This window comes from Gracilinanus agilis, chromosome 1 (assembly GCF_016433145.1).
Source record: "Gracilinanus agilis isolate LMUSP501 chromosome 1, AgileGrace, whole genome shotgun sequence".
Classification (NCBI taxonomy): Eukaryota; Metazoa; Chordata; class Mammalia; order Didelphimorphia; family Didelphidae; genus Gracilinanus; species Gracilinanus agilis.
Window position 1 is genome coordinate 708,375,216 of NC_058130.1, and position 22,927 is coordinate 708,398,142.

A 22,927-nucleotide genomic window follows, 5' to 3' on the forward strand; every position below is an offset into this window, starting at 1 on the left:
CTTGATCTTCTGCCACTTGAAGGGGCACTTTAGGCCCCACACTCCAAAGCTCTTTCCACCCAGGTTGTCCTAGTCCAGAGTTAGGAGAAAAGGAAGGAAAACAAATGGAGACTCATTGGATGGAATTATGGAAAGGGCATTAGCCTTGGGGGTCTAAGACCTCAGTCTGAGTCCTGGTTCTGACATTTACTAGATATATGACATAGAATACCTACTTTCACTTTTTAGTCTGTTTCTGTAAAATGAGGAGATTGCTAGATCTTTAAGATTTGTTCTTGCTCTATGATTCTAATAATAGACTTGAAGACATTGCTTTAAGAAGTAGCTAGTCTGCAGGAAAAAAACCACTTCAGGGCAGCTGGAATTCTCTCTAAGTCAAGCCTTCCTCCCACCAATGTGTGTTGGATCCAGACTCTCTATTCCAGAAGCAGTTTTATCCCTTTTCCCAAAGCATAGAAGAGAGCATCTTCAGAAAGTCTAGGGCATGATACCCAAGGGCTCAGATCTGAGGGTAAGTGGGATCCACTACCCTAGGCTTTCTCAGAATGAATACAGCTCCTACAAAAATAGGTAGGCACCTCAATCTACTCTACCACCCAAATCTCCTTGTAGCCCTCAGATATACAAGCAGGCTTATGCAAAGAAATCTAATTCTAAATTAGTGATGGTGAACCTTTTAGAGACAGAGTGCTGGCCTCCTTCCTCCCTACCCCAGACAGGGGAGGGAGGAAGCGCTCCCATTAGGCTGTTGGGCAGAGGGACTAGGGAAGTGAGGAATGTCCTCAGGGGCATGGAGAGGGGGAGGGGAACAACTGGGTCCTGAACTCCTCTTTCAGACAACTGCAGGCATGCCCACAGAAAGCACTTTGTGTGCCTTTTTTTGGCTATGTGCCATAGGTTCACCACCATGGTTCTAAGCCCTAGCCCCTTGGCAACCTCATCATAATGGTTCAAGCACCTGGGAGATGATGGGGACAAATGAGGAAGGGGCACTAGAAATTGAAGTTTAGGACACTTAAAAAGGGATATTCCCACCCAACAGTACACAATCTAACTAGCCAGGGGTTTGACATCAAATTCTCAGTTGTCTAGCTGAGAAAAAGTCAAGTTGTCCATTGCAGACAGATCTCTTCCTAAGTGAGAAAACTGGATTTCACTGTGACATGAACTCATCTTACTAGTTCATCAGTCCTAAATCTAGTTCCTAAGATACTAAACAGAGGAAAGAAATAGCATTTCTTGCCAGAGCATTTTCTTGCCAGAAAGACCCCTTAAGATCAGAGTACAGGAATATGTGAATTCTACCTTATTTCTAGCTCTTCTCAGCCACAGCTCATCCTCCTTAATCTTCTTCACTCTAAAATACCCAGTTTAGAAAGTTCTAAAAGACTTATGATGGAGAGTGCTATCCACTTCCAGAGAAAGAATTATTGGAATCATCTTTCACATTAGTGTATTTTTGGTGTTTTGGTTATGCATGATTTTGCTTTTACAACAATGACCAATATGGAAGTATTTTGCCTGACAATAAAAAATAAAATAAAATACCCAAAAACTAAAAAAATTTTAGTTATTTGGAAAACTGAGATGGCAAAAGGGTTTCTGAGACAGGGAATAATTCTGCTGGAGAGTTAGGATCAGTCCTTGAAGGAATGAAGGGAAATGTTCTCAAGTGTTCTCAGGGAAAGAGCTTCTAAGATCTACCAACATGCCTAAATACTAGATCTATGCAGAGACAATGGAGGGACAAAGATGGCACAGTTCCTAGTATGCAGTAGTGGCTTAATGAATGCTTACTGGAATGGTTTAGAGGTAGTGAGAAGGCTCACACTGCAGTGCAGGATCCCTGGAGGCAGTATCTTAGAAACTGTAGGCCTCATCACTGATGCTCCCCAAACCTAGCAACGCTACTGTCACCTCTTAACATGTTTATCCCATTCGCATCCCCTCTCATCAAATGCTATCCTCCCTCCTATCTCCCCACAAAGTCTACCCACATACCCCTAGAATGCTCCCTAGTTGCAGCCCATCCCGGTCTTTTCCACACCGCCCCTCACCTCACCCCCACTCCCCCGCCTGCTCTCACTCTGCTTCTGAACCCATTCCATGAACTGTTCCTACTTTGGAGCCTGTCCCAAGCCCTGAGCCCATGCTCAACTCAGCCCCCACCCCAGTCTTCCCATCCTAGTGACTGCCTGCACTTCAGTCCCTGCGCACCCGGGCTCCCTTCCCATCTGCGTCCTCTGTGGGCACTGCCCCCTGGGTGCCAGCAGGAGAAGGCAGCGCCAGGGCCGCCAGATCACAGCCCCTTCTGCCCAGGGGTCCCGCAATCCCAAGGGTTCCTTCACACCAACCGCGCCAGACTCCCGATCCGCCTCCCGGGCCGCGCAGCTTCTTGGCTTCCGAGCCTGTGCCCGGGGCTCACCTGTCAGCGCCTAATCTCGTCAGTATTCAAGTCCGGGTAAGCTGCCGCGGTCGCAGCCGCAGCCTTAGACCCCGTTACCGCAGCCGGACCCTCAGACTGACAGGGCTTCCCTCTAGACGCAGCTGAGAGGCCGCATCCTATTGGTCTCCTGCAACAAACGCATCCATTGGTGGCTGCCGCAGCGCCTTCCCATTGGGAGAGCGGCGACTGCCAGTCCATTGGCCAGCCCTGCGCATCTGGCGCTCAGAGATGATTGGCTAGACCCGGCAGAAGATGGCAGTGATTGGTCAGTGGAAAGAAAGGCAGAAAAGGTGGACGGGACTTAGTAGTGAGGGAGTGGGCTAGAGATAAGTTCCTCTCTAAGAGGTGGGCGGTCTCCGAAGTTCTCCCTGGGGGAAATGAATCTTCTAAAAAGATTTTTCTAGTCACGCCCTAATAAAGAACTTTCGAAGTCCGGGATTGTTGCCTTTAGGATCTAATTCAAACCCCTTAGAGGAGACAGCGTTGTGCAATGGAGAGAAGAGTTTTGAAATCAGAGAACTTGGGTTCAGATCTTGCCTTCGCCACTTCACCCCTCTGAGCTTCAGTTTTCTCATCTGTAACATGGGAAGGGAGGAAGGTTCATTTTGATGGTTTTTAAGGTGCCCTCTAACTCTTAAATCATTGATCCTGGCACTCACGGCCTCAAAGGTGTTTAACCAAACCTTTCGGTCTCATCTTAAAAAGAACAATAACAAACCAACAAAAAACTACCCTCGCCTTCTATCTTAGAATTGTTAAGTGTAAAGGCAGAAGAGTGATAAGGGCTGGGAAATTGGGGTTAAATGGTTTCCTACAGCTAGGCAGTGTCTTGAGGTCACATTTGAACCCTGGACCTCCCCTCTCCAGACCTGGCTCTCTATCCAATGAGCCACCTAAATGCCTTTCCTCTTTCGACTGACACTCTCATGTTCCTGATTGCTAGTGCCTTCTCCATTTAACAATGTGTCTTATCTGCTTTATCTATCCTCCCGTAGCTGGGATGAGGGATGGGAGATTTCATCCACAAGTGCCTGCACTTGAGCTGGGGTCTATCTATGAATGTCCCTCTTGGCTTCCTCATTTGAATGAAAGATCCCAATTTCCCAGTAGTTTTTGTATTTCCACAGTCTAGCACAGTGCCTGGCAGGGTAGCTGGAATTTAGCAAATGCTTATCAAATGTCCGCATCTTTCAGGCACCAACCCAATGGGAATAATTGCCTAGAGGCAGTGAAAGCATTGCTGTGTGGAGCTGGGAGAGGACCAGAGCTTCAGCTCAGAGGAAATCTTGTCTCTCACAAACACCCCAATTTCCTCTGAGCATTTCCTGTAATAACCTTCAGCTCCTATTCCTCTCCAGAGAGGAAGGAAGCAGCCACTTCCACTCCCAAGTAATTAAGAGGATAATTCTCTCCCAAGCCTCCCCACAAAGAGCACAAAAAAATTCACACCCAAGGGCCAGGGCCCACCTAATATCTGTCCTTCCTCTGTTCACAAGGGTGGAGGAGGGTAGCTCTCCAAAACCAGAGCAGGAATCTACAATGCATTCCACAGAGGCTGAGATAGGGTTCTGGGTCATTCTCCGGCTTTTATCCAAGCAGAGCTTCCATTAACCACCCGATACTTATGGCAGGGGCTGCCATACATATTCCTCCAAACTGCCCCCTCTCCTTCCTCACCTTGAGATTAAAAAAAAACAAAACAAAAAAACAACCAATTGCTTGAATGTAGTTCTAGCCCCAGCCTAACCTACCCAGAAAACAACTTCTCCACAACTCAGTTATTCATTTACAGGAAGTTTAAACATATGTTCCCATTTTATACCTGGGGCTGTGACAATTATTTTCCTTTGAACCATTGTGCCCAAGCTGTGACATGATAGGAAGCTGAGCCAATTTAGCCTGGCTTGCTAATTAGCTTTTTTTAATGAATTCACTACCATTCTCTGTATTCAAGCCCCAGATATGTCAATATGCATAGCAGAAAGGCATCTGCATTCATCCTGAATCGAGTCAACATTTCCCTGGCCAGAGGGAAATATATTTCTTATTAATAATCAATTATGTCAATAGTTTTCTTGTTGAAATTTCCTTGCATTCCTAGTACAAATGCAACTTAGTAATAATGAAAGATTTTTTTTAAAATATTTTTTGCTTTTGCCTCTTTGCTAATATTTAATTGTTGTCCACGGGTCCCACCATCTCTAGGTCCTTTAGGATTAGGGTTCAAATTGTAGAAACATCTTTTTGCTTATTTCCTCCCACCTGCTTAGAAAAATGAGAACTTCTGAAGTGAACTCTGGTCCAAATAGTCATAGGATGATTGATTTAGATATGGAAGGAATCTTAAAAACTATAGAGTCCAACCATCCATTTCACTGATGAGGAAAAAGGCCCAGAGAATTACTCCAAGTCACACACAGCTAATAAATATCTGAGGGGGATTTTCAACAATTATTCTTGATTTCAGGCCTCCTCATTTGCTTACATTAAATATGTACCTAGGTGAGAAAAAGCATAACATTTGATCAAGCCACAAAAGAATAGTAAAGTGTAGAAAAAATAGTAAAAAAAAAAAAAAAAAATCTGGTTCTTTGATTCCAGGGTAGATAGGGAAAGCTCCTCCAAAACTTTTGAATGGGTAAGGAACAGGCAAGATCTCTCTGCTGCTGGAGTGAGGGATGGGAAATTTTACCTCTTAAGTGCCTGCTTCTTTGGTGGGATCATCAGCTAGTCTCCCTATTTTTTCCACAATTTGGATATCTTCTCTTCTGGCTTACTGGTACCAATGATTCCTCTATTTCTGGAGCAGTTAAAGACACCTCTTCTCTCTCAAACACACCTCTTTCTTGGCCAGCCCTGTTCCAAATCCCAGGACCTGATTTTTTTTTTAAAGATCAACATACTTTTATTTTGCTTTATTTTTTATTTTTTTAATTTGTATTTTGAATATTTTCCCATGGTTACATATTTCATGTTCTTTCCCTCTCTCCCAAATCCCTCTAGCCCCCCCCCCTTAGCCAACACACAATTCCAGTGGGTTTTACATGTATCATTGATCAAGACCCAATTCCATATTATTGATAGTTGGACTAGAGTTATCATTTAGTGTCTACATCTCCAATAATATCCCCATTAGCTCATGTGTTCAAGCATTTGTTTTTCTTCCACAGTTCTTCCTCTGAATGTGGCTAGTTTTCTTTCTCATAAGTCCCTCAGCCTTACTCTGGATCCTTACATTGCTGCTAGTAGGAGAAGTCCTTTATGTTTAATTGTACCACAGTGTACAATATTCTCCTGGTTCTGCTCCTTTCACTCTGCATCAATTCCTGGAGGTCATTCCAGTTCACATGGAATTCCTCCAGTTTATTATTCCTTTCAGCACAATAGTATTCCATCACCAACAGATACCACAATTTGTTCAGCCATTCCCCAATCGAAGGACATTCTCTCATTTTCCAATTTTTTTCAACCACAAAGAGCAAGGCTATAAATATTTTTGTACAAGTCCTTTTCCTTATTATCTCTTTGGGGTATAATCCAAGCAGTGCTGTGGCTGGATCAAAAGGCAGATAGTCTTTTAAAGCCCTTTGAGTATAGTTCCAAATTGCCATCCAGAATGGTTAGATCAATTCACAACTCCACCAGTAATGCATTAATGTCCCAATTTTGCCACATCCCCTCCAACATTCATTACTCTCCCCTGTTATCATTTTAGCCAATCTGCTAGGTATGAGGTGATACCTCAGAGTTGATTTGCATTTCTCTAATTATCAGAGATTTAGAACACTTTCTTATATGCTTATTGATAGTTTTGATTTCTTTAACTGAAAATTACCTATTCATATATATCCCTTGCCCATTTATCGATTGGAGGATGGCTTGATTTTTTTGTACATTTGATTTAGCTCCTTGTATATTTGGGTAATTAGACCTTTATTGAGTTTTTTGTTATAAAGATTTTTTCCCAATTTGTTGCTTCTCTTCTAATTTTGGTAGCATTGATTTTGTCTGTACAAAAACTTTTTAGTTTAATGTAGTCAAAATTATTTATTTTACATTTTGTGATTTTTTCTAACTCTTGCTTGGTTTTAAAATCTTTCCTTTCTCATAGATCTGACAAGTATACTATTCTGTGCTCACCTAATTTACTTATAGTTTCCTTCTTTATATTCAAGTCATTCACCCATTCTGAGTTTATCTTGGTATAGGGTGTGAGATGTTGATGTAGGCCCAATCTCTCCCATATTGTTTTCCAATTTTCCCAGCAGTTTCTTTTATTTTGCTTTAAAACAGTCTAATCACAATCTCCCTACACCCTCTCCAGTATCCTTGGTTTGAATGCCTTGTTTTTAGTTGAACCACAATAGAGAAGGCCATTAAGCCTGAGAAACCCCACAATTCTCCTTCACCAATCATTCTTCTTCATAAGCAAGTTGCAAATATTTACTTCAATGGATCTGTGATCTCATTGATGTGAGCACTTCCTCCAAAAATACAGATCACAGACCATTCATTTTTGCCGACCCTGTTCAATTCTCATTCATGTTCTCTTATAAATCTTCCAGGGGAGGGCAGGGTTCATACAACATATTAAGATTTTCCTTTACAACTCTTTGTGTTTGAGAGATACCACTGAAACATTTGGAATACCTATTGGTAATCCTTTTACTTCACTATGGGAGATACTCTTTTTATTCCCCCATCATGCATTTCTCCAATGATATCCTTTATGAACAGGATGACAGCTAGGGCAGCTAGATGGTACAGTGGATATAATGCTGGGCCTGAAATCATGTAGACATCTTCCTGAGTTCAATCTGACCTTAGACACTTACTAGCTCTGTGACCCTATGAAAGTCACTTAATTCTATTTGCCTCAGTTTCCTTATCTGTAAAATAAGCTAGAGAAGGAAATGGCAAAGCATTTCTTGACTAAGAATACCTCAAATGGGGTCACTAAGAGTCAGACATGACTGAAATGACCAAACAACAAATTGGAATGAGGGAAAGGACAAGAGGAAAACTGGCTCACACCCCAATTTCAAATCCTTTAAACCCTTCCTTCATGTTTTATCCCACATGATTCCTTATTTGGAGTGTGTTGCACCCTGTTTGTGTCTACAAAGTGTTTTCTTGTTGTCTTTTGGGGTGATCAACTTGAATCCTTTGGAGAACAGAATTCTATGGATCGCAGCCATATATCTCTAATAAAATATTATTGATGTTAAAAAGGACTTTTGTTGGGGCAGTTAGGTGGCTCAGTAGATTGAGAGCTAGGTCTAGACACTGGAGGTCTCAGACACTTCCTGGCTGTATGACCTTGGGCAAGTCACTGAACCCCCTTTGCCTAGCTCTTATCACTCAGTAGTATTATAGTGCTGATTTCAAGATGGAAGGTAAAGGCTTAAAAGAGAGAGAGAGAGATATTGATGAAATTTACCAGAAATGTGGCTATGGAGTAAAGAAACCATCATGGGTATAGGTCTGGTCTCTAATGTATACTGACTATGTGACCCTGGGCAAGTCGCTAGATATCCCAGTGTCCTAGGCAACTATTAAAGACTAAGTTGCAGAGTAATAATCAATTTATATTGGTAGGGAGTTTCCTACACAAAAGAAATTACAAGTCTGGTAAAAAAAAAAAAACAAACCATGCTTTCTGATTCCTCCTTGAATTTGGGCCCAGTTCATTTTTCCTGTGCAGTGTATAAATGATGCATGTAGGACTCAAAGGCCAGTCCTATGAACTATCCTCTAATTGCTATCCTACTGGCAAATTAACTGCTGATAACAATCAAGGAATAAAACAGGAGAGACAAGCTCACCCCAGGTGTTTCCCAATGTCATTAACAATGTCCAGAGCAAAGACCAAATCAAAGAGGGCTTCTCAAAAGAGGACCGCTAGATGCTCCATTTTAATGATGGTGTTGTACTGACTGCCTCAAGCCCCAGAACATTTCTGGGCCTCATAAATTAAATTTGTAATCACTCAAAAGTGTTTGGCCTAACTCCATACAGGAAAGTTATTATTATTCAAGGATATTATTGTTTAATGTTCTTTCCCTTCACCAAATCCTGTTAAATGATCTTTAAAAAAAATAAATAAATAAAGCAAAACAAAACCACAGTACTAAATTAACTATTATTTGTTTGGCTTGGCTTGAAATAAGACTCTCCCAATCTTTTCCTTCAAACACATCCTTTTCTTGGTCAGCCCTATTCCAGATCCCAGGATCTGGCTTAAAAAAAAATCAGTCTCCTCTTGTCTTGCTATAAAACAATCTTCTTGGCATTAGGTTGATGCAATACTACCTATAGGACTTTATTCCAAGAAATACTAAATTAATCCCCCCCACCCCACCCCTTCCAGGTTACCTTTAGGATAATAATCTGATCACTGTTATGGGGACTAAACAATAGTTGTTCTCTTGTTCCCTGACAGGCAAGGTAGGACTTCTAAGGAACACTTGAATCTACTCCTTAACCCACACAAACACTGCATTTTATAAATTTGTACTTCAAAGCCCTGCTTATATTTGGTTATCTGTGAAGGAACAATTGAAATCCATCATTTTGTAATAGGTCTATTTTTTTTCACTTCAGACTACACAGATGTATTATACTGAGTACAAGTTTGCTTTCACTTTTATTTTTTGGCATAGCATATTCCAGCTTTTTATTTCATTTCTTATTCTAAAGAGGGGCTCCGTGATCATGGCTGGAGTTTTTCAAAATGTCAGTTGTCTTCTGTTTGCTGGCAAAATTTAATTTTTAAAAATTGAAGCTATAAACAAAATAAATAGAAACTCTGCTTATGTTTAAAGCAAACTAACCTTAGGATTTTTCTCTGAAGAAGACTTGGGGAATTTTCTTAATTTGTACTTTCCTTTCTTTGACCTCCCCTCCCTCCCCCCAATAACTTCAGGACAGTTTTGTGTGATTTCCTTAAAAATTATATTGTTCCCTGAGGGTTGTCCTGTGATCTCTTTTCTTCTTCCTCTACTTTATTTAACTTGGGGATCTCATTAGTTCCCATGGATTTAATTATCATCTCTATGCTGATAATTATTAAATTTCATCTATCTAGCCCTAACTTCTCTGATGGCCTCCAGCTTCACTTCTCCAATTGCCTATTGGACATCTGGGATAGGATGTCCTTTAGACGTATGAAATTCAGTATGTCCAAAACAGAATTTATTCTCTCTAAACCCTCCCCTCTTCCTAACTTCCCTATTACTATTCAAAGGTACCACAATCTTCCTTGTCACCAAGGTTCACAATCTAGGTGTCAGCCTTGACTCTCTAATTCTTACTCCCCTCCCTCCATCCAAGTCTGTGGATTTCATCTTTGTAATTCCTCTTATATGTTCTCTTCCCTGACACTGTCGTCACCCTAATGTAGGTGTTCAGTAGCTCATGCCTGGATTATTGCAGTGACCCCTGCTGATAAGTCTCCCTACCCTGAGTCTCTCCTGACTCTAATCTGTTTTCCCCTTCCAGTGATCTTCCTAAAGCTTAGGTCTGACTATATTACATTACTCAATAAATCTCAGAGGCTCACCATCGCCTCCAGGATCAAATACTGAACCCTTTGGCATTTAAAATTTGCCATCTTCCACCTTTCTAGTTTTATTACCCACCTGCCTGCCCAGATACATATACACACACTCTGCTGCAATCCAATGACACTAGCCTTCATATTATTAATTTGAGGAAACACTCAATATTCTGACTTTGGGAATAAAAAACCCCAACTCTTTTATCTTCTATTTTAGCATAAATTCTAAAACAGAAGAGATGCAGGGACTAAGCAATTGGGGTTGTCACTTGCCTCGGGTCACACAGCTAGGAAGTCTTGAGGCCAAATTTGAAGCCAGGTCCTCCCAACTCTAGGCATGGTACTCTATCTGTGCTACCTAGTTGCACAGATAGTTTTCTATGGCTATACTCCATACCTGAAATCCTCTTCATCCCCCATTTTCCAGCTTCCTTCACATCAGTTAAAATCCCTCCTTTACAAGAAACCTTTCCTGTTCTCCCTTAATTCTGTGGATTATTTCTTATTTGTCCTATTTTTATTTTGTTTGCATTTTGTCTCCCCCATTAGATCTTGAGCTCCTTCAGAGCAGGGAATGTCTTTTGCCTTTCTTTGTATACTTAGCATTTAACATCAGCATTTGCATGCGATTGGCACTTCTCAAGATTGTTTCCAAGGTCTAGGGCAATTTTGAATTGTCTTCCAATTTGTCTTTTTTTTCCCATTTTATTCTTCTATATTGATGCACTTCTGTATTTTTGCATTTTGCCTAACTTTCAGAGCACCCTCTGCATGAAGAATTTCTGTCTTCTGTTATAAACTGAATTCTCATATCTTTTCAAATCCCTCAAGGCCCTTTCTCTTCATTTTTGGTTGTCACTTATTCCAGAGGTTCTTGCAGTTGCTCCATTTTCATTCATGTAGACCTAGTTCTTAGATTTGTTATTTTTTTTCCCCTCATGGCATTTCTACATTGTATTAAGACCTCTTTAATTTCGCCAGTTTCTGATTGGTTTGTTGCAATGCTTTCCTTGCTAGGATGTCACCTCCCCTTTTTGAGTGCTATTTTATAGTGTATTTATTACTATCTTGAGGTAAAGAGCTAAATATGTCCACTTATTTAACGATCTTATTGGAAGTCCCTCCAGTTCCCAACATCTTGTTGCATTTAGAAGAAATTTGTAGGTGATCACAGAAGCTTCTTCTACTATCTTTGCTCCAAATTTGTCCTCATGCCTGGGGATAGAATGGTCCCAAGAAGGCAGACATAGCCCTATATCTGCACGTAGCAACCTAAGGTCAGAAGAAAGACAGAACCTATCTGTCCATAAAGACAACTAACCCCCTGGGTGGGGGTAAAAGCCTCCTAGAAAGAGTAAAAGGGAAGCCAGGCAAATGACACAGTACAGAGCAATGTTATGCCAAGAAGTCAACCCTGGTCATAACTCCTCAAAATCTTTTATTTGAAGATGTTTTACCCTCACCTCAAAAATAGACACAACAGCACACTAATGGGTTAATAACAGTGCCCAGAGCCATGCCTACAACCCTAGTCAGCTCTAAGTCCCAACCAAGAGCCTTCCCCAAGACCTGGTACCAGTTCCCATTCTTACTGGGCACAAGGCAAGATAATAACTGTTGGGGTGGGGTGGGGTGGGAGGCAGTAGTGGTGGCACACAGAGCTGTTTGGAAGCCCCTTCACACTCAAAGCAGATATCTGGATCAGAGCTGGGAGAGAGGGGGTGTTGGGAGGAACGCCAGCACTGGGGATTTGGTGTGGAAAGCGAGCAGGAGACTCAAAAGCTCACAGATTTTATATATTTATATATTTGTTGGTTTTGTCGTCTTAAAAGAGAGTCTGGTATAAAGTTTCCAGCAGGAGTCAGATCAGACGTTCCCTTTCTCTTCCTCTTCGACCCTGCCCTTCCTGGCCTCACCCACAAGGTCTGAAGCAGGGGCTTCATCCTCTCCTTTCTCGTGCCCTCCGGCTGCCTTTGCATTGGGGACCCAGAGGCCTGAGTCGATGCAACGTTGCATGTGATATTTTGCTTCCTGGAACAAGAGGTTACCCCATCACCAATGAGGACGTTTCCTCTCCTACAGGTCTCTCTACTCCCTAAATTTCCCAAAGCCCTGGTGGCTCTGCATATGTAGCCCCTATCAGCCGAACCCATAACTCCCAGCCACATGTGAAGAGGCAACAGTCCCTGACAGCCAGCACACTTTGCTCCACTGGGGCTGAGGTGGCTGAGAGCCAAGTCAAACTCCAAAAGAAAGTTTCTTGTTGCTTTCTGGCTTAGGAAAATGGGAGAAAGTAAAGGCCCAGTTCTTCCAGGATAGCTAACTTTACATAGAAGCTCTGGGGTTCCAGAGCCTGCCAGGGTAGGAGAATGAGTCAACTGCTGACTACCAAGGAGAACAGGAGCCTGAGTGGTGAAAAGTCTGGACAAAGAAAGGAAACTAAAATCAACCAACAATCCTGCACCACACCCCAAGTGCTTAAGGAAGCCAGTGTGACAATGGCCATGGCAAGGCTGCACTTTATTCCAGGCTCCCCCTACTGGCCACTCACCGAAGGGTCCATTTTGCTGATGGTGTCTTGTAGCATCTGTACATCCTTAATGTCAAAGCACTTCTGGAGCTCCTAAGTAAGTACAGGGATGGATAAGGGGAGAGAATTGTCCAGAATGCTGGCATTCCAAAGGACAGAACTAGAGTCAGCTAGACACAGGATGGTCAACGACTAAAACAATAACTAGCCATAGGAGAACAGGTTCAGCAATCAAGTGGGAGATGAGCAGGAAGTCCTTTCTGGGCAGCTGCCACTCTGTGAACTTACCCCTTGGGGAGTTCAATGGGCTGACACAGCCCTAGGACATCCTGGGGCCAGGGACAGATGAGATCAAGCAGTTCCCCAACTAGCTCCCACTGCAAGGACATACCACAGGCAGTGCCTCATAGACCTCCACAGGGTCCAGGCCCCCAGGCCCTAGTCGTTTCTTCCGTTCTTCTTCCTCATATTCCTTCATAGCCTTCTCAATCCGCACCTTGGCACGGCCTCTCACCCGCTCTTTAAAAGACTCTAGCTCATCTGTGAAGCCTTCCATGTACTGTTGGTCAGCTGTCTGCAGGGAATGAAAAGGGAAAAAAGAGAGAGATGAGAAAAGTTCCCTCTGCTGAGATAAATGGAACCACAAGGTTCCCACATTCTTTGGCTGGTGTGGTTCAGAGTGCCCCATAATGCTCAAATTGGGGCCAGTCTACATGGCCAGGGAGTCTCCCTTCCTGTCACCCAATGCCAAGGGGCTAGTTCTCCCAGTTGGTTCCAAGAAGACTCACCTTAATTTTTGTGAAGAATTGCCTGAAGCAGGCCCGAGGATCCACCTTTAAGCTCTTGGCTAACTCCAGAATGAATTGCATAACAATTGTCTGATGAGCCACCTGCTCCATGAGGGCACATTTCTAAAGGGGAGAAAAGATCAAATGGTCAAATAAGCAAGAGCCTTCTCCCCAGGCCCACAGAGACTCAGTATAGACCATTTCCACCCCTTCATTCTAGGGCCTCATCAATCACTTTTTTTTACAATTCTATAGAGCATCTATGATGTACTGTTTACTGGTGTACACATCTCACACCTTTACTAAAGGATGAGCTCTTTAGAGCAAAGACCACATCTTATCCAAACTTGACCCCATCTCCCTCCTGTCTTGCCCGAGGACCAGCAGAGTGCTTACTCTACATGCAGAGTTCTGGCCCATACTTGTAGTTGTTCTAGGCTAGCCACAAGGCTCCCCTCCCTGGCAGCCCTTACCTCCTCTACTTCCAGGTCAATGCACCAGATGACCAGGTAGTTGGCAGTCTCCTCGCAGACCAGATGTGGGTTTTCAGACAAGTACTTCTGGCTGTCATCCCAGCGCCGAAGCATGCCTGTCAGAATGCATGGCACTGACAGGGACTTCAAGGCACTGAGCCCATACACTCACACCTCTCTCTACTAATACATGCTTTTTCATTCATTCATCTTTCCCACATGCCAGGAGACATAGCATACACTTCAGAGAAATTCATATTTTATCCTTACACTTCAATACTTTGACCTAGGCACTTCCTGAAGACATCAATTCTTTCATCTCCTATATTTTCTAGTTTTTTTTTTGTTTGAGATTAGAATATCCATAAGGCTAAAGGTTGTCTTAAAACCCTTACCTTCTGTCTTAGAATCGATACTAAGTATCGGCTGCAAGGCAGAAGAGCAGTAAGGGTCAGGAAACTGGGATTAAGTGACTTGTCCACAGCTAGGAAGTGTCAGGACCTCCTGTCTCTAGGCCTGGTTCTCCATCCACTGAGTCACTTAAACTGTCCCTAGAAGTTATGTCTTTTGCTTTTCCCGCTGCATAGCTCTGGGCAAGCAAAGATATGTTATAATTGGTTACTTTGAGTGATTGGGGCCAGAAGTAGTCAGAATTCTACTTCAGGGTCAATTAGGGGTCCAAATTGAACATCTTTTCTCTTTTGAACTCAGGACATTAATGCCTTAGGAAAGGCAGAAAAGAAAGAAAAGCCATTCAGGAATTCCAATATTCCTTGTCTTTGCCTTCAAGTTGAGATCAGGAAATCTGAAAATTGAATGTTAGAGCTGAATGGGCCTTCAGAGATCCAATACTCTTATTTAGCAGAACGGGAAGTAAGGATGAAAATATTTCATATCCTACAATGCTTTGGGCTCTAACTATAGCTTTAAGGCCATGACTCCTGGAAACCTTGTATTTTCATTAGTCTTCCCACCCAGATGGAAACTCTCAAATGGTAGGTACTCTACCATCTCAGGAACTAGCCCCCCATGAAAGGAGAGCCCAGGGCATACTAAAATAGCTGGGCCTTACCAAAATGCTTAATCTGCTTCTCATACTTCTCTACAAAGGTCTTGTGCTTCTGTTCTTTCTGCTCCTCAGAATCCTCCTCCTTGTCTGGCTTAATATTGAACACACTCTGTGATGGGAAAGTAAGGGAGAGAAACCAGTAAACCAAATCTTCCCTGTGCTAAGGCTCGGGCTGGGGAGGAAACTTGAGCATGAGCCCTACTGATCAGCCCCTCTATCTGTCTCTCCCCAAAGCAAGAGAAGGAAAACTGAGTTGGTCCATTTATTCAGATAGAGAGAAAAGAAGCTGACTTATTCACAGGGAAACTGGCTAAAAAATAATTAACTGGAAGGATTCATACTCTTAGAGATGATGGGATGACCACCTGCCTGTCTCAATACTGGTTTTGCTGCTTACAGTCTCAAACAGTATCTTCCTCAGGGAAGCCCTGGATCATACATCTTTACTCAGTATGTCCTTACTTCCACTGACCTCCTCTCCCTCCCCACAGGACACCCCTAGAGTTGAACCTTGCTACAGACATATCTGATCCCTGACTCACTTTGCTGAAGCCATCCTTGCTCAGCGTGTCTACATTCCAGGGCATGTTTTTCTCCTTCTTGCGCAGTTCATCAAGCTTTTGCTCCCAGCTCTTCTCTTCCTTCCGCAGTTGCTGGGCCTCTGCCTGGAGTCGCTGTACCTCTGCTTGGCCACCTTTGGGCTCAGCCACCTCCAGCTCCTTCAGTTTCCGCTGACATTCAGCCACCTTCCGCTTACATTCCCTGCATCCTTTGTCTAGCTCCTCCTTTTCTTTCTGAAACTGCTCCATGCGCTCTACTCGTGCCTGTTGAGAGCAGTGACCACCTTAGGAGGAAGCAGGGCACAGAGCAGGACCTGGGGGAGCTGGAATTAGAAAGAAGGGCAGGCAACACGGTGGCCCTGGGGCTGAAAGGGCTAATCTTAGTCCTCTATTATCCAAAAACACAATTATAAAAATATTTACAGTAACTCACATTAAGGTTTACCAAACACTTTCTTCTTGCCAACCTTATGAGGGGAATACAAATATTATCATCCCTATTCTACAGATGCAGACAGTGAGGCTAAGTGATTTGCACAGGGTCTCATAGCTAGGAAGTATAAGAACTAGCATCCAAACCTAACTGCCTTAACTGCTATTTTTTCCCCCCATTTTACTCTATGCTTTTTTTGGTAATTTTTTTTTTATTACAGGGTTCACCATACCTCTCAAGTCACCCCACCCCATCCCTGGGTTAATTTGCTCCATGTAAGGTTTCTCCAGATGCCTCCTTTTCTGTAGGGATCCAGAGAAACAATTGCTTCTGGCTAGCTTGGCAGGCTGCTCTTTGTCCCATGGACCCAATTCTGACTCAAAGATGCCAAATCCTCACCCCTGCTGAGCTAAATAAAGAAATGTGAATAAAGGCTTAATATACCCAACAGGAAGAAGCAGTAGCTTGGACCTGGCCTCTCCTCAAGAGTATCATATTATGGGGTTGGAACCACAACTGACTTGGTCAGAGGATTCTGGGTTTGGTCTGAATGTCCCCAAGCATGAAGGTCCAGGGCAATAAGCATTTATGGAATGCTTAGTAGTGCAAACTCCTTTTTCTAGGTGAGGAGGATTCACACAAAGATACAATTAAAAGGAATACCTGCCCTCAAGGGCTTTATATTATACTAAAATGAATATTCCATTGGTCTCATGGAGTTATCTGAGGAATTTTGGACACGAGTTAAGGCACATGTTCAGGTATGAGGGAAGCAGGTAGACCCTAGTAGTAACCCTAGGAAGTGAAATCATGGGGAGCCATCTCAGGTAGGAAAAGTTATCAACAGAAGAACTGAAGAGATCTCAGAGCTGGAAGTCCTTTAGAACTAGAAAGGGTGGGGGGCAGCTGGGTAGTTCAGTGGAATGAGAGCCAGGCCTAGAGACATGAGGTCCTAAGTTCAAATCCGGCCTTAGACACTTCCCAGCTGTGTGAGCCTGGTCAAGTCACTCAACCCCCATTGCCTAACCCTTACCACTCTTCTGCCTTGGAGCCAATACACAGTATTGACTCCAAGCCGGAAGGTAAGTGTTTTTTAATAATTAAAAAAAAAAAGAGAGAACTAAAAAGGGTGTTCTGGATCTAGTCCAACCCCTCCTTTTACAGAGTCCCTTCATTAAAGTGATTTAGGTCACACAGGTAGCAAATAGCAGAGCGGGATGGTTTTCAAACTCCCGACAGAAACTCTTACATTAGATTTCACGACGGAGTAGGACTAAGGAAGTGAGTAACAGGAAAATCCCACAGGGATTTCCACCAGGAATGGAAATTTCTGGGCCTGCCTGAAAGGTGCCTGAAGACACCCTGCCACCTCCCTAAAGCCTATCCACCTACATCCTGGAGGTGGGAGAAGATTTTTGGGCTGCCCCAAGCCTCCTAAGTAAAGTCTGGTTGGTGGTTGGGGAAAAGTTCCCCCAGAATGAGAGACCCGGGACTTGCATCAGTTTAAGGGGGTGGGATTTGGGGGAGGAAGAGAGGGGCTTGGCTCAGTATCCGAGCCCGCGGCGTCAGCTCAAGAGAATTCCTACCGCCGGGATGGCGTCCCCTTAGCCCCGCACGCTGCCACCTCGCACCTAAGTGGTCTCGTAGCAAATGGACTGACGTCGGGTTGGGGGAGCCTGGACAGAGAAGGGGGACAAGAGCGGGGGCCAGAGGGGAGGAATGCCCCCCAGTTCCGCTCCAGGGGAGGCCCGGATGTAGGGTCAGGGGAGGAAGGAGCCAGGTTAGGAGTGCGGGAGCGGGGCGTGGGGTGTCTAGTGATCGGGGCGAAGGGGGCTGGACCCTGGGTCCGGCCGGGAGTCCAGAAAAGAGGGCGGGCAGGCAGGTGAGCGAGGCAAGGTAAGGGCGAGTCCGGGATCTCCGAGTCTGAGGAGGAAGGTCCCTGGGTAGGGTCCAGCCCCGGACGCACCTGGTGCCGCCAGCGGAAGAGGCTGGCCGTGTCGATGTTAGGGTGCGTCTCGTCCTCATCGTCCGACACCTCGATGTGGTCCCACACGCTGTAATCCACCATCTTGGCGCCAGACCGATCCCGCCTAGCTCAGCTTCCCAGCGGCTACGGCGCCTCTGGCCCGGCCCCTACTCGCTCCGGCTTGGCCCCAGCCCGCCCCTTCCGCTTCCGGGGAAGGGGGCCGGCCCGTCCCTCCCGCCGAGTCCGCCCCTCTCGCCAAAACATCACTTCCTTAACAACGGGAGCCGCCGCTGCAATTACTACATCAAATACCCAGGAGGCTCGCGACTTAGAAAGTCTTTAAAGAGACATCCAGTTTAGCCAGTAAGAAGGAGGCCCCTTTCCGGCCCGAGCCCGCCTCCTTACGGCTCCGAGGTCCAGGGATTTGGCTGTAGCCTAAAGGGGTGGATCCTGGGTCAGCCAAAGAGAACAGAGCGCGCGTAGCGGCTCAGCCACCTCTCACTTCCTCCCCTCCACGCCTTGTTTCTATCTAGGGGTTGAAAGCAGGGCGGATGAGAGGTGAGGAGGGTTCAACCAGAGTGTCAATCTGGTGTCTTGGATTCCACCCACTATCCCCATTTTACCGAAGAGGAAGCTGTATTCTGGGGAGTGGAAAGGACTTGCCCAGGAACTTACACACAAGTCTCTTTCTTCTTTGTTCAGGACTCCATCCTCCCAAAGCCCTGTCCTGATTCTTTTCCAAAGCCCCAGAGTATTTCGTGGTGGAGCAGCCAGTGGGGAAAGAAATGTGTCTTTACTCCACTAAACTTATTTTATGGGACTATAGTTGGTTATTTATTTTACCTCTGACACCAACCTTGTGACCTTTGGGCAAGTCAGAGCCTCACTAAGCCTCAATTTCCTTATTGGTAAAATGGTTATAATACCCGTGACATCTACCTCACAGTGATGTGAGGCTCAAATGACAAAATGCACTCTTTGAAAACTTTAAAATTCTACATTAATGTCAATAATCGTGTAATGCATAAACTGTAGTTTCCTTCCAACCCCCATTCCAACTAATAGGCTTTTTAAAATTGTATTTTTATTATAATTCAAAACACTTCCATACTGTTTATTGTTGTAAGAGCGTACTCATACAAAAACAAAACTCCAAAATAAAATCTTAACACACTGATATGAAATGCTTTGATTCAAATCCGTACTACCTCAACAGTTCTTTCTTTGGAAGCGGATAGCATTTCCCATCATAAGTCTTTCAGGATTGTCCCACATCATTGCATAGGTGTCTTTGAGTTCTTGTCTTTCACAGTTGAGTGTAATAAGATAGTGCTGTTACTGTGTACAGTGTTTTCCATTCTACTTATTTCACTTTGCATCAGTTCCTACAGATCTTTCCAGATTTTTCTGAAATTACCTTGCTTATTTCTTATAGCACAATAGTATCACCAACATGTACCATAATTTGTTCAGCCATTCCATCTCGATTTCCAGTTCTTTGGCACTCCCCAAAGAGGTGCTATAAATATTTTTGTACAGGTAGGCCCTTTTCCCTTTTTTATGATCTCTTTGGGATGCTGACCCAATAGTGGGTATAGTACAGGATCAAAGGGTATGCACAATTTTATAGCCCTTTGGGCATAATTCCAAATTGCCCTTCAGAATAGTTTGATCAGTTCACAATCCATCAACAATGCATCAGTGTCCCAATTTTGCTACATCCTCTCCAACATTTATCACTTTACTGTCATATTGGCCAGTCTGACAGGTGTGATGTGGTACCTCAGGGTTGTTTTAATTTGCATTTCTCTAATCAAGAGGGATTTACAATGTTTTTTCATATGATTATTGATAGCTTTGATTTCTTCATCTGAAAATTGCTTGTTCATATTCTTTGATTTTTTTTTTTTAAACCCTTGTACTTCGGTGTATTGTCTCATAGGTGGAAGATTGGTAAGGGTGGGCAATGGGGGTCAAGTGACTTGCCCAGGGTCACACATCTGGGAAGTGGCTGAGGCCGGGTTTGAACCTAGGACCTCCTGTCTCTAGGCCTGACTCTCACTCCACCGAGCTACCCAGCTGCCCTTGTTCATATTCTTTGACTACTCCCAACTAACAGTCTTAAGGCCTCCTAGAGTGACAATTATTTCTCTTCAAGGCTCTTTGGGTAAAGCCCTGAAAGTTTGGGGGTAGTTTTCTTGTACTATAGCTCAGGATACCACTGTAAGGAATTAAATTTTATGGTTGGACTAAATATATGAAAATTTTAAGATAATACTGTGGTTGCTGATTTACAAAATATTGTAGCTCAAGCCCAAAATGACTTTTAGTAGTTTTATTTACAAAAAAGGTGGAAAGAATGAAAATATAGAAATGAAAAAGAGGATAGAGGAGATATCTATCCTACCACACTAAATATTTGTTCCAGTGCCCATTCAACTCCTGCAGGGCTTGTTTATCCCAATCAGAGGGCCCAGTGGTAAATTAAACAAGAATTCCACCCACTAGGCCTCTTCTAAGAAGGGGAGGCCTCTCCAGAATTAATCTCTTCAGAAGCCAGGAAAAGAGGGTCAGCTTCTCACTCACCCTGGTCATAGCTCCAAGCCACAGTTCCAGTTCTAGATCCTCCAACCTGAAAATTCAGGAAGAAGACCTCTTGCATAGGAAGTTCATCACTTTTTATAGTCCTTTTTTTACATCACTTCCTGTCCCTTCCTCCACTTTACGGGGACCAATTGCAGTCTTTAAATTTGCTTAGCACTGCCCAGGGGGTGGTCAGTCGTTTCTGAGATGTCACTCACTTTAGCAAGTGGCTTGTTAAACTCCCCTACTTAGTGTTAAGTAGGGGTGTCTACACTTTTGGTTGATTACATTTAAAAGTAGGCAAGGGGAGAATCAATCTCATCTTCACACCACATTAGTCCTCTTCCCCCAAAGATTGTTGGTTGATATCAATTAGTTGGCTAGACTATATCAACTTTCAGAAACCAGTATTTACTGTGGTCATATCACTGGCAGGAAACTGGAGAGGGGTGAGAAGCTCCCCCACATCCCCAGTTCACATAATGCTATCCAGGATTATTACAATCAGGAAATTGTGCAGACCTGAAGCAATTTGGATGAACTTTGTTTTAGATTGAATGACCTGAGATTCTGCTGTAGGTCCTTTGGACAATAAGGATAGAAAAGCAGTTTTGGGGACTTTGGGGGAGAGCTCCAGGGAAGAATCTCCTTGCTGAATGCTTTTAACATCCTTACCATGGGGCTTTTATTTTATTTTAGTTTTTGAACTTTTTAATTGCCTTGGGAACTTCTTATAGCTGAAGGTATGGGAATATATTTTTAGTAAAAGGACTATTTGTTTGAACCTTCAGGTTCAATGTTGATCACAACTGAGAAAAGTAGTATAATTTGTTTTAAAAAAATTCTCTCCAAAATTCCAGGACATACTAAGCTACAAATACATACAGAAACACAGTAGTTGAAAAAAATCAACTGTTTATAGGAGAACAATCCTAGAAAAGAGCCAGTATTCAAATCCATGATCTTCAAATGACTATACCAACAAAAAGAGGCTTAATATAAAGAGGCAAATTTTACTCAATAGGTATCTCTGAGAATTGGTGGGGTGAAACACATGACCAAATTAAAAAAAATCTAGGAACCAGAAGGGGGAAATGATGGAGAGAGAGTAAAGGTCAATGGAGAGAGAAATAGAAGTGATTTTGTTATTGACATATACTATAAACTACCAGGACAGAAAAAGGAAATAAATGAGGAACTTGAGAATCAAATCATAAACCTGACATGAAAGCATGATGTAATGTTGGGAGACTCCAGTTATTCAAAGGCTGCTAGGTGGTGCAGTGGATAGAGTGCTATGCCTAGAATCAGGAAGACCTGGATTCTAATCCAGCCTCAAACACTTACTAGCTGTGCACCCTTGGGCAAGTCAGTTAACCTCTTTTTGCCTCAGTTTCCTGATCTATAAAATGGATATCACAATAACACTTACCTCCCAGGGCACATTGTCGAGCACATAATAAGCCCTAAACAAATGTTGCATATCATCCAGGTATCTTCCCTCTATGTATTGTTTCAGTTTTGTATTTGTATACCCAATTCTTACCATAAAGTAAATGCTTTTCAAGCATTCATTTTTCAACTCTCTCTCTCTCTCTCTCTCTCTCTCTCTCTCTCTCTCTCTCTCTCTCTCTCTCTCTCTCTTTCTCTCTCTCTCATACTCTAGATTTTGGAAAAGTGGATCTCAAATGTTTTAGAAGAAATATAGGTAGGATTCTATGGATTTAAATGCTGTAAGAGAAGTTATTCCAGAAAGGATGAGAAATGCTTGGAATTCTAAAGACACAAAATGAAAGAATTCCAGTGCGTGTGTGTGTGTGTGTGGGGGGGGAATGAGATTTATCTGAGAGTCTAATGTAGATGGGCAAGGGACTTACCAACTTACTTAGATTTCTTAAGAAAATGTACAAAAGATGGAAATTAAGTCAAGTAAAAGTATACAATGGAAGACAAAAACTCAAAATGACTGAGGAAATGGAAACTAAAGACAATGAAAAAGAATATGTTTTGTTTTGGTTTTAGCTATATAAAGAGAAAAAAAGAAAGAGAAAGACTAGAGCCTTTGCTTATTGGAATTAAAACTGCTTAATTCTTGTTTTGTTTTTGTTTCAACTTTGGAAGTGACAGAACAAAAATGACCAAAATGGAGTTTATGTCTAAAATAAATAAGAATATAGAAAGAAAATGCATATCTTCCTTTAATGAACTCAAATTAGTTTGGTCCAAATAAATGACATCTCTGGTGCCTGTAAGAAGTGGCTATTATGATTGCTGAGCTACTGTCTGTGGCATTTGGAAGAATGTAGAACCAGGAGAGGGAGCACAAATTGGACAAGGGCAAATATTGTTCTAATTAAAAAAAAAAAAGATAACAGAGTCTGTAAAATATAGGCCAGTGATCTTTAAAAAAAATTTTTTTTTGATTAAGAAAAATTTTCCATGGCTACATGATTCATGTTCTCCCTTCCTTCCTCCCTTCCTTCCTCCCTTCCTTCCTCCCTTCCTTCCTCCCTTCCTTCCT

General features: G+C 43.0%; 1 protein-coding gene across 1 annotated transcript; it reads right to left on the reverse strand.

The window, feature by feature from the left end:
- Window positions 1-11,377: 11,377 nt before the first annotated feature.
- Window positions 11,378-17,998, reverse strand: CDC37 (cell division cycle 37, HSP90 cochaperone). The gene is made up of 8 exons (XM_044669872.1): window positions 17,824-17,998; window positions 15,407-15,688; window positions 14,868-14,973; window positions 13,796-13,911; window positions 13,323-13,445; window positions 12,926-13,108; window positions 12,556-12,627; window positions 11,378-12,035 (listed from the first exon to the last, which is right to left on the reverse strand). The coding sequence occupies exons 1-8, from the start codon at window positions 17,923-17,925 to the stop codon at window positions 11,871-11,873; spliced, it is 1,149 nt and encodes a 382-aa protein (XP_044525807.1). The 5' UTR covers window positions 17,926-17,998; the 3' UTR covers window positions 11,378-11,870.
- Window positions 17,999-22,927: the final 4,929 nt, after the last annotated feature.